The following is an 11,811-nucleotide window of genomic DNA, read 5'->3' on the forward strand; positions in this document are numbered from 1 at the left end:
TTCTCCAGATTCCACCTGGTGCCAAGTATTGTAGCTGACTTGGTATCTTCACTTTCATCGCAAACCTCCTGCTCATTGGACTGCCATTTGCGCAAGTTGAACTTGCCCTTCCCCAGGATCTCTGTGAGTTTCGATTTGAGTTCGATCGCTTGCTTCAAGTCAGGTACGGACTCATTCAAATCATCCATGTAGAACTGTTTGGAGACTACTTCTTTCAGTCCCTCATCATGCGGTGCATGTTCGTGGACAACATGTCGGAGTGTGATGATGGCAGCCGTTGGAGATGGTTTGTCCCCGAAAGTTACTGTAGTGAGCTCAAACACCTGCATTGGATGGCTAGGATTCTCTCTAAAGATGAAACGATGGAATCTGGCGTCATCTGGCTTGATTTTGATAGCCTGGTACATCTTGCTTATGTCTGCTATGACTCCTACCTCCTGTTCTCTGAAACGTAGGGCCACTTCAAAAAGGTCAGAATTTGCATTCTCCCCTTTCATCAGGTAATCATTAAGTGCATGTCCTTGAAATCGTGCTTTCCCATCATATACCACTCTGACAGGGGTAGTAGACGAGTCCTTTGTGACAGCAAAATGCGGAAGAAACCACATTTTCTTTCCTGCAGCTCGATCTTGTCTCAACTCTTCCTCGGTCACCTGTCTAGAAACGCCTCTCTTAAGCTGGTCTCTCATTTGTTTGCAGTACACCTCCCACTTTTCAGGCTTGTTAGCAAATTGCTTCTCAAGATGTTTTTGTCTCTTGACGGCATACTCATAGTTGTCTGGGATATTCTCAGGGGATTTCCTCCATGGAAGTGCTACTTCATAGGCTCCATCTGGAAGTTGAGACATGCTTTGCTGCATGATTTCTGTAGCATTCCTGTCTAGGAGGTCTGATGAACATCTGCACCGCTTGGGTTCCAATCCAATAGTCTCTAGCCCGATGAATTCTTCTATGGGACCGATAGCAGAGACGTTCACATAGTTTGAAAGTCGACTGGTACTGGATGAATGTCCTCCTTGGATGAACCATCCCAAGGGGCAACGAACTGCAACTGGGTCATCAGATCTCTGACCACGTATGAACTCTTCCCAGATCATGAGATGGGTGTTATCCACCCCCAGTAGTACATCAATGGTTGTTGAAGGGGCAGTGCTAACCTCGATATCACTCAAGTGGTCATACTGGCACAGATCGTCGGCTTGAATGATTGGAGCATTCCCACAAGGCTTGTCGATCTCTATCATTGTCAGTGGGTAAGTCCGTTTTCCTTCCAGGTCCTCTATGTGACAATCAATGAGTCTCAACCTACGTGACATCGTGTGTCCACCAACCAGTGTTAGCTCATGATCTTGATATCTATCATGCTCCATCCTCGGAAGGATCCCCTCTCTGACAAGGGTTGCTTGGCTGCCGCCATCAAGCAGTATGCGGACCAAATGACGGGTGTTGCCAATTCGAAGATAGCCCATAACTGTTGGGAGAATACCACCTAGTTGAGTTCCTGTGGCAGTAGTTACATTGACCGGATTTGGGCCTTGACGAGACGATCTTGCATTGGCGTTCAACTGTCCTGGAGGATCACTCGGCTGGCTCGGAGAACTTACATTACTCCCATACACCACTGGACAGACGGCCGAGAAATGAGCATCACTTCCACATGTCCGGATACTACAGGGAGAAACAAACTGGCAAGAACTAAGATCATACGGGGGTTTCCCAGCTCCACAGTTGTTATGTCCACAGCGGTTGCAGATACTGTGTTTTCTCATTAGATCATGTTTCTCCTTCAAATCTAGTCCCCAGAACTTGTTACAAGTTTTCAGATAGTGTGTATTTGATTCCTGGTGCAATACACACTTGGGTACGTCGGGACGAGAGCCCTTACCATGCAGTCTCGGAGATGAATTATAGGTGGCAGAGTTAGACGACCTACTGGTTTTGTCATTCTTGTACGGTGTTGGTGCTTCAGTATGAGCAGGCTTGGCCTTATCGAGCAATAGTAATTGGCTGTATAGCCACCTTACAAGGCCAGTCAGAGTATCCGGTGTGCGCTCGTCTCTCACACTTTTGAAGAAAGCTATGCGGTGCTCTTCCGGTAGTTTGTGCCTGATATTGCTTAACATTATTCTGCTGTTCAGTTCCCCTGCAAGACCCACAGTCTCTGCCTGTGTCTCAAACGTTTGCAGGGTCTGGACGAACCGTCTCATGGCAGGCAGATTGACCTTTCCCTTGTATTCGTAAGGCTTCAAGTCGTCGAGCTCCTTCAGTAGACTGTCTACCACCTTGTCTTGATCTCCATAGTATTCATCTAACACTTCCCATGCACGCTCAACGCTAATGCATCCTTTAATCATGCTGCGTTCTCTGCTGTTGACCATTGCCTCGGTGAGCTGATAGAAACATTCAATCTCAGTCAAACCTCCTGCACAGTGGAGAAATAGCTGCTTGAACCGATTGTAGTCCTTCAAATCCCCACTAAAGGTGGGAAATTTCATCGGTGCCATCTTTGGGGAAGGTGCTGATGTTGACTGCCTTAGAGCACGAGATGGTGTGGGTGGCGCTTGACTAGACATTGGCACCGAGGTTCCTGGGCTCACAGGCTCTGAAGGACCTGGCGATGCAGTGTGTGTTGAAGGAGTTGATGTTGAATCCGTGTTGCTTGAGGAGTGCAGGGAGAGACTATTAATCAAACGCCTTGCTTGGATGAGAACTTGAACAAATTCCTTTTCACATTCGGTCATCCACTTCTCCTCCTCGTCGAATTGCGATTCAGCCTCAATGGAGTCGATTAACTCAGCATGCCTCTCCTCCACACGATGAAACTGTTCTTCAGCTCTGGTAACATATCCCTTTAATGTTTCCAAATCATCGGTATCATTGTCAAGAAGACTGTGGATCATCAAAAGGGTTCGAGTCAATTTACCCTTTGTGTTTCTCCTTGAGAGCTTCAGCTTATTGGTGTCAGTCATGATGCCGATGACAGCCAATGCGATTGATTTGAAGAAAGTTCCAGAAACTTACACGAGTTGTTGAAGATTGTGATGGACTCAATATAGACTTCCTGTACTTGACACGTTGTTGCAATAAAGAGAATAACTCGGGCGTGTAACTTGAATTCTTGATGCCTTCTTTAATCTCTTGTGGTGTACAAACGTAGTGAATAATAAACTAATCAACAACTGTGTTGGTTACCCTTCAAGTGTAGGGTGAAACTTTAGGAGTTATAATGAAATCTGGAAGTCATACTGGTGCAAATAACTGCTACGAACAAACTCGGACGATTAGCAAACTGCTGTGTATAATGCAAACTGTGCGCAATTCTTCAATTAATGTTGCTAAGATACCATGTTACGTAGTTTCTTGACCAGTCGCTTAAACAAAAACAATCATAAATTACAGTTAAAACAAATCATGTAGATAAATCATGTCATTTCATGACATCGGGTATATATGCCCATTATTATTTTGCTCAGTTTGACTTCAGAGAGAGAATTTTTTTTTTAAATGCCCACTATTCAAAATATGTGAAAAATAAAAGAGATTGCAGGATGTGGCACAAAAATTCATATATTCCTACACATGTTTTCCTCTATCTACTAAACATCAGTCTCATTTCTTTACTTGTGGAGTTATTTTGTTTTAGACTTTAAAGGTACTACATGTATGTCCCTTTTGCAGCCAACCTCAAATTCTGTAGAACTTTGCAGGAATTATGAATATTTCATGTATGTCCTATAGACGTTAGCAGTGTCCTAATATTCAAATTATGCAAGGAAACCTGTTTACTTGCTAGACTTCAATGTCAGACACTATTGAGTGACTGACTGGCTTTTTTTCTTCTTTGGTAATTTATACATAAAATGAGCTGTAAAGGGTACGTTAGCATTTGTCTACATCAATAACCCACTTCTTGTGATGGCCAAAATTACTCTGATTGAATCTTTGCGCAGCATAAAACGCGTATGACCATTCAGTACAATGGTCTGAAAATCAAGACTATTACTTATTGGCTCTATAGCTCCTAAGTCGATTTGACAACTAATAGTCGTTATTTTCCCATTTGAAGACATTTTCAAGCCCCACCTTTTCTAGGGAAGTTCTAAAGTAGTATCATATCTTTCAAATGCCGTTGGAATTTAACCTTTAAATTTTTTTGGCCTGCAAATGGGACATAGTACCTTTAAACTGAGATTTAACCTTATTCAAGGTGTGTCCTCAAATGCACTTACAGCTCATTATATGAAAATTAGCATAATTTGTTGCATCTGTGATTCTGTGTATACATGCAGTATTTTAAAAATAGTTGCAGATGTTTTCACATGTTCGAGTCTCATTTCTTTATATAAAGCAAAAAGCAAGTAAGCAACAGCAATATTTTTTCTTCTTAGAACTGATTTTAAGATGTTCAGTAAAAGTATGAGATAATTTGAGAAGCAAAGGTCAAAAGAAGAGGGAACAATTTTTTTTTGAAAAATAAAGATGGTAGAGTTTGAGTAGAGAGAGAGAGAGAGAGAGAGAGGGAGGAGGGAAAGAGAAATATTTGTTAATTATTTTTTTCTTTATTATCTGCTGGTAACTCCTTGGCTAGACCGATCCACTGGATCGCACCAGAGGTACATTTTGTTAACTTTGTTTATGTTCACACATATTAATGAGCTTGACCACTCATGTCCCTATGGTAAAGCATGAACGAGCTAGACCGCTCCTGTTACTAGGGGAACAAAGGTCAGCAGGTCAAATGTTTTGCGCGTAATTATCACCCTTTTTTCTATCTTTGCTTATAAATGTTATTCTTTGTTTTTCCTTCTTTCATGAATCTCTTGTAATATTCTCTATTTTTATCATTTTTTCTTTCTTTCTTTCTTATGTTGTTCTTTGTTTTTCCATCTTTCATCTCCTCTTCTATCTTTGAATTTTCTATTATTCATCATTTTCTCTTTCTGTCTTTCATTACGTCATTCTTTGTTCTTATCATTCTATTTTTTTTCTTCTAACCATTCCTTACATGTATGTTATTCTTTGATTTGATCATTTTATCACTTTCTCTTTCCTTATGTTATTCTTTGTTTCTTCCTTCTATCACCTTCTCTTATGTTATTCTTTGTTTTATCATTCTATCACTTTCTGTCTTTCCTTATGTTATTCTTTGTTTCTTCCTTATATCACCTTCTCTTATGTTATTCTTTGTTTTATCATTCTATCACTTCCTGTCTTTCCTTATGTTATTCTTTGTTTATTCCTTCTATCGCCCTTCCCTTATGTTATTCCATGCTTTTATTCTTGTACTGTAATTTCTTTCTCTCTTTCATTACTCTCCCGCAAAAACACACTCACTTCCAGTTGAAGATCGCTTCCTGGCATGGTTTATATTCACACCGCACGCTAGATTGATCTGGGGTGATCTAAAAAGCAAACCAGTCCAGAAGACCACATCGCAAAGCGATCTTCTGGATCGGTCCAGAAGATCGCTTCCTGGACCGGTTGTCTGTTCACACTCACAGTTACACCAATCTAGCCTCCATCGGTCTAGGAAGCGAGTAAGAAGTCTCTCTCATTTATAATCAGGCCAGGCGCGTAGCCAGGGGGGGGGGCGGTGGGGGCAGTCGCCCCCCCCCCCCCAAAAAAAAGTAAGAGGACGTAGGAAGAAAAAGGGAAAAGGGGTCGAGAACGGTACAACGAACGGTCTTCTTTCTCTAATAATTTAATAAAACGTGAAAGCTTCCGCGCTTCGCGCGGAAAAGGGGGAAACTGAGTTCAAATTAAGGATCAAGAGTCGAGAACGGTACATCGAATCGTCTTCTTTCTCTAATAAATTAATGAAACGTCAAAGTTTCCACGCTTCGAAAGAGGGGGACTAAATACAGATAAGGATTATCAGTTGAGAAAGGTACAACAAATCGTCTCCTTTCAAAGCTTCCGCGCTTTGCGCGGGAAACTCCCCCCTCCCTGCACCCACCCCCCTAGGGAGCGCGCTCTTTAAGTGAGCGTGCTCACTACCACCCCCCCCCCCTAAAATGAAATCCTGGCTACGCGCTTGTATTTAATAGGTCCAATCCCCTCACTTTCTGGGGTTCGGACTTCGGAGTTGCTAAACCCTTTTCATATAACACACAAAGGTTATCTCTAATTCTCTATTAAAGGTAAAGACCAGTATTGGAAACGCCCCAATTTCAAAAAATGAAATGGAAGCTCTTATTACCAGTCATGTGAAAGAATATGTTTTGACTAATACATGATGATAACATTTTTTGCCAGGAAACCGCCTACTAATTGATATATTTGGTAAATTAGTTTATCTATTGGGATGTGAGAAATAAACGCACGTGTCGTGCACGTGTACGTAGTCCTATATACATCTTTCTGTGTACAGTGCTTGTAACTTTGCCAAGATTTGGCCAAATTTCTTATCATTTTGATGATTCCAGAACCTTGCAATACACACGAATACTTATACTAGATGATCAACCTTTTCTGATAGATTCCACACCGTTTCTTTCACAATGCAATCACATGACCAGAACTCAACTTTATCTTTAAAAGGGAAATCCAACCTTGATAGCAAGCTTGTCTAGAATAAAGCAGTAAAATCATAAAAGCATTCTGATGAAAGTTTGAATGAAATTAGGAATGAAATCAGAAAAAAATTAAAAAGTTACACATTTTTGAAAGTTGCAATCACTATAGGTAATTTTTGTTATGGGCTCTTCAAATTGGCTGAATTAATAATGTCTTTGTGATGTAGTGGTGGACAACTTTTCCATTTACTCGAAAGGTACGCAAAAGCACTAACATTTTAACTTCATAAAATGTATGACTCTCTATAATATCTTTGGAGTAGTGCTCCGGGGGCGAAGGCACTTGGGAGAAACACAGAAATAAGTGATATATTTGTATGTACACGACAAACAGGACAGCAATCCATCACTATGTCACAATCCACCAACAAAATTGCAGATTTGAGATTTGCATAGCTGTAGTGAATCTAGTGATCTCATATTTCAAACACTCACAACTTTCTTAATATTGGTCCGATTTATTTCAAACTTTCGCCATTCTGTTTCTCTGAATTGTTTGCCTTCATTCAAATGAACTGATTAGAAGAGTTGGATTGCTCTTTAAGGATTTTTCCTGAAATCAGGATTTTCAAAAGTGTGTAAACAGTGCAGCTAGAAGAAAAATATTAAATCTAAAAAAAATATGTAATTATTTTGTTGTTGAAAATCTGACCAAAAATAACATTTTCCTGTAAAACTAAAAGTAGTTTTATTTTTAGTGTTTTACGCTCACTTCGCTCAGATCTCTGAATACATGTATTTGAATGTCAGTTCAGGGCTTTCTTTCTCTGTGGTCTCTCTGATCCTCGTCACAACATCTTTTATCCACTCACATGCATACCCAAACTTTAATATTCAATTCAATTCAATTCAATTCAATTTCGGTTTTATTACAAATATACCACATAAAAAGTCCAAAGACTAACAATAATTGGCTTACACTTTATCATATAAAAATGCATTAAAGACAGTAGATTTTAAAATTCAGTAATAAGTTAAAGTTGATACTCTAAGACAATCCCAAATACTGAGATAATTATATAAATAGAAAGCTTTTAACCCCCATAATAACACCAAATGGTGTCCACCCGACAAAACAAGTTTAGAATAATGAATTTATTCGAGTAAACTCTACCAAAATATCTAAGTCTGAAACCCGGAAGTGCACGTAGAGTCGGGCCTCTATCCGTGACGTCACGAACGGGAGTCATGGGCTCAGTGAGAGTGAATGGCAGTGATATCCCTACGTAAATGCTATCCTGTCAGAGCTTAGATTTGTTGTTGTTAAGGAGTATATTTGATGGATTTTCTGTTTTCATTTGAATGAAGAATAACGAAGCAACATTTTCCAGTCGCTGATTTCTTTTTATATCCTCATATTCACCTATTTGGTAGAGATTTAAGACGAGTTTACTGCTTAGGAATTAAAGTTAAATCGTGCACTTATGAATAGGTGGATGCATTATATTGTCATCAGATGTACATGAGCAGTTTTGTAAAACGAATAGGTCTAGAACTATGATAGTACTTATCATAGATGTGTGTGACTGCCTCAAAAAAGGATACAGTACCAGTTAAACATTTTATGTTGTAAAATATCAAACTTGAACGAGATCATGCAAGCACGCTTCCTCTATAATATTTTGGCGAGTGATGCGGCTCTTGCATGAACGTTCGTGGAGCGAGCAGAATCGGGAGGTAAGACCAAGCCGCTGCTCTAGGCGCTGCTTGCTTGTGATGGAACGTACGTGCGCTAGTTATATGTTTATCGGCAATTGCAAGAGAATGAAAGCGACGTTGCCAGCTAAGAAAAACAACTAACAAAGACTTGCTCCTGACTACCGGTGTCAGAATTGGTAGATGAAGGATGTTCAGGGCCAAGGAAGGTGAAAGACATGAGAAAAAGGAAGAAGAAACCATCGGGAGATCGCTGTAGTGTATGGTAATGAACTGTTCACTCCGTGCCTGGGCCGATTTCAACACCAAAACAAAAATTACATGGTGAAAATATCGACTAATAGCACATCGTTGGCATATATGTCATAATTTTTAAAAGGGGAATTGATATTAATACTATGAAGTACTAGGGGAAGGTAAAGAATTGTACATAGAATTATGATTTATTAGACTTTTCAGCCTTTGAAACAAAAATATGCAGAAAATCGTATCACTCTGCACATGCTTGCTATGGAACATCCGGGTACGTGAATATACTCTCTCCCGGACGTGAGGTCATAAATAGTAGACCAGCGTCGTGACTGATTTTCTATGCAAAGAGAGGCGGATATTTTAGACATTTCAATTGAGGATTTCGAGTAGACAGAATTTTTTTGTGATATACTAAGTAATTGAAAAACTTAAAAATAACATATACTTGCCGTAGGTAACAAATTAAGGGACATTTATTTGCTTAGAGTATCAACTTTAAAGTACATTGCTCACATTGTATCATATAAAAATGCATTTAAAACAGTCGATTTAAAAATTCAGTAATAACTTAAAGTATGAAGAAAAAAAAAAGATTGTACTGTATGTTTTAAAATGGTGATAATCAGTTTGTCAGTGAATTGAGAAGAAAGAAGAAATAAAGAGTGAAAAGTGGAAGAGAGGGAGAGGGAAAGGATAACGAGAAAAAAGAAAAGAGAGTTCACTTTATGACAAAAATATGTAAGCAAATGAACGAGAATTTAGTTGATTCAGCTTAATGAAGCATTGTAAAAGTAAAATGCACAATATGGTATTAAACATATACTTTTCATTTTCAGCACACATACTTTGGAATTCTCTGCCAATAAAACCTAGGAAACTGTGCTCGATCGATTCATTTAAAAAGGCCCTAAAATCTCACCTTCTTAGAATTTAAAAGCTAATTAAGTCCACTCTAAAATAATTTGCTTTTAATAGATGCAGAAAAACAAGAGAAATAGAGTTTAAAAAATGAAGTAAAATCGGATAGCTTTTTTTGAAAGTATGAAAAACTATGGATTATGGAGCTTAGAAAATCACTGCACAAATTACTAATTTGTGCCAGTTTGTGACATCATTGCATCACAATTTATCAATTGCTTTATATATTTTCATATACCCCTTTTTATCCCCAAAAACTTGATTTCCCCATGCCTTTGCCGCTTTGCCCAGGCTATATGATTTGTTACATTTGTATCACATTGCGTGCATGATCATTTCACAAAATCTTTTATGAACTTTGAAGAATTGATAGTACAGGTATTTTCTGAATATTGTATACTGATATAAATCATTGATTTTTATTTTTCATGATTACCTGAAAAAATAATTACTCTTTATTAGTGCATCTACACAAAAACATATTACCATAACTTGGATGCTGATGTGTTGGATTGGAAATTCATATTAAGAAAACAATTAGTGGATAGTGAGGCAATGACGTCACAAAATCATAAGTAAGTTGCCAATGTGTCTCGTGAGGCAATGACGTCACAAAATCATAAGTAAGTTGCCAATGTGTCTCGTGATTTTCAAAGTTTTTTAAAGCTATCCGATTTTGCTTTAACTTTTTTTTTATTTGTTTGTTTGTTTTTTTCTGCTTCTATTGAAAGCAAGTAATTTTTGGAGTGGACTTGCACTTTAACAAGAGAAAGAGAGAGAGAGAGAGAGAGAGAGAGAGAGAGAGAGAGAGAGAAAGAGGAAGAGAAAGAGCAAAATAGAATATATATATATATATTTTTTTTTGGGGGGGGGGGTCTTCTTGAAAGAGAGAGAATACAAGGAAACGGTGAACAAGAAAAAGGAAGAAGAGTGTGATTGTGAGATAGCAAAAGAAAGACTACTTCTTCTTTATTTGTTACAATCCTATAGGCCTACTTCTAATTGGGCCCAGAATGTTGTACAGCAACGAGCAGTGAAGCTACATGTATATAGCCAGATTGAGTTTGAAGTCCACGCGCAGCATGCATGCACATCTACGTCTGCTTTATTCATGAATAATTCATTAAGACAATAGGTTGGCAGGTACAAAACAGAGAGAGAGAAAGAGAGAGAAAGAGAAAGAGAGCAAAAGAGAATATGGATATATATATATTTTTTTTTTTGGGGGGGGGGGGGGTCTTCTTGAAAGAGAGAGAGATATTACAAGGAAACGGCGAACGAGAAAAAGGGAGAAGGATGTGATTGTGAGAGAGCAAAAGAAAGACTACTTCTTCTTTATTTGTTACAATACAATTCTATAGGCCTACTTCTAATTAATTGGGCTCAGAATGTTGTACAGCGACGAGCAGTAAAGGCTGTGAAGCTATAGCCAGATCGAGTTTGAAGTCCACGCGCATGCACATTGCACATCTACGTCTACTTTATTCATGAATAATTTATTAAGACAATAGGTCGGCAGGTACAAAACAAATATTCGCCCCTTCCACCCCGCCCCGCCCCCCCCCCCCCCCCCCCCCCCCCCCCCCCCCCCCCCCCACCCCCCCCCCCACCACCACCACCCACCACCACCCTAGGCCCTCGATCCTGGCCTGAAATGGGAATATATTATAAGAACACATGCACTCGCACAATGAAATATATTTTGTCTTTTTTTATGAATATTTTCATGATCATGTAGCATACACACCTGTGGTTTTGCACGAGACAACCGATGCTAGGGTAACATCATCATTCTTATCCATCTCGACCACATACTCGATTATTCTGCCCGCGTCTCCCCAGGAATTATCGCCACCTCTCCGGGCGCCTCCAGAGCTGAAGATTCGCTTCTTCTTCTCGGGCTCCTCAGCTCCCAGGACAGGACACATCACAGCAAAATGCCCTTCTGCTGGATAATACTCATTGAGCTTCAGGTCGGATTGAGGTTTTTTACGGGAGATTTTTCTTTTGCCTTCTTTTGAAGCTTGTTGTAGCAAAATCATACCAAAGTCATCAAGGGATTCCATGTTTGCGATCGGGAGGTTGTGCATAGAAAAGCTCATGTGAAAATTGTTGCGAGAAGCTCAACGTTACGTACGTGCGGCGTGTAGCACATGCACGGAATTCGCTGAATCAAAGATATATACCAGCTGGTATGGTCAGCTGTTTGGTTGAATTTAGCGAACTCCTGCGTGCATGCCTTTGTACACTAATTATACATCGCTGTTATAATCGTAAAGCAATTAGTTTTTTAAGTTTTGAAACTGTTAGCATCATAGCTAACTTTCCCTAATTTTAATTTCAGGGTGGACTTCACATACAATTGCTTTTTATATAGTGCAAAATGCATTAAAATATACTATAAGCCAAA

At 39.3% G+C, this 11,811-nt stretch overlaps 1 protein-coding gene across 1 annotated transcript in view; it reads right to left on the minus strand.

The window, feature by feature from the left end:
* Positions 1–11,503, minus strand: part of Rag2L (recombination activating gene 2-like) — a 19,443-nt gene extending 7,940 nt beyond the window's left edge. Inside the window, 1 exon segment of the mRNA NM_001033012.2 lies at positions 11,149–11,503. Within this exon segment, the coding sequence (NP_001028184.1) occupies positions 11,149–11,467 (319 nt within the window). The 5' untranslated portion in view covers positions 11,468–11,503.
* Positions 11,504–11,811: the final 308 nt, after the last annotated feature.

This window comes from Strongylocentrotus purpuratus, unplaced genomic scaffold (genome assembly GCF_000002235.5).
Source record: "Strongylocentrotus purpuratus isolate Spur 01 unplaced genomic scaffold, Spur_5.0 spur5_scaffold_8, whole genome shotgun sequence".
Lineage (NCBI taxonomy): Eukaryota > Metazoa > Echinodermata > Echinoidea > Camarodonta > Strongylocentrotidae > Strongylocentrotus > Strongylocentrotus purpuratus.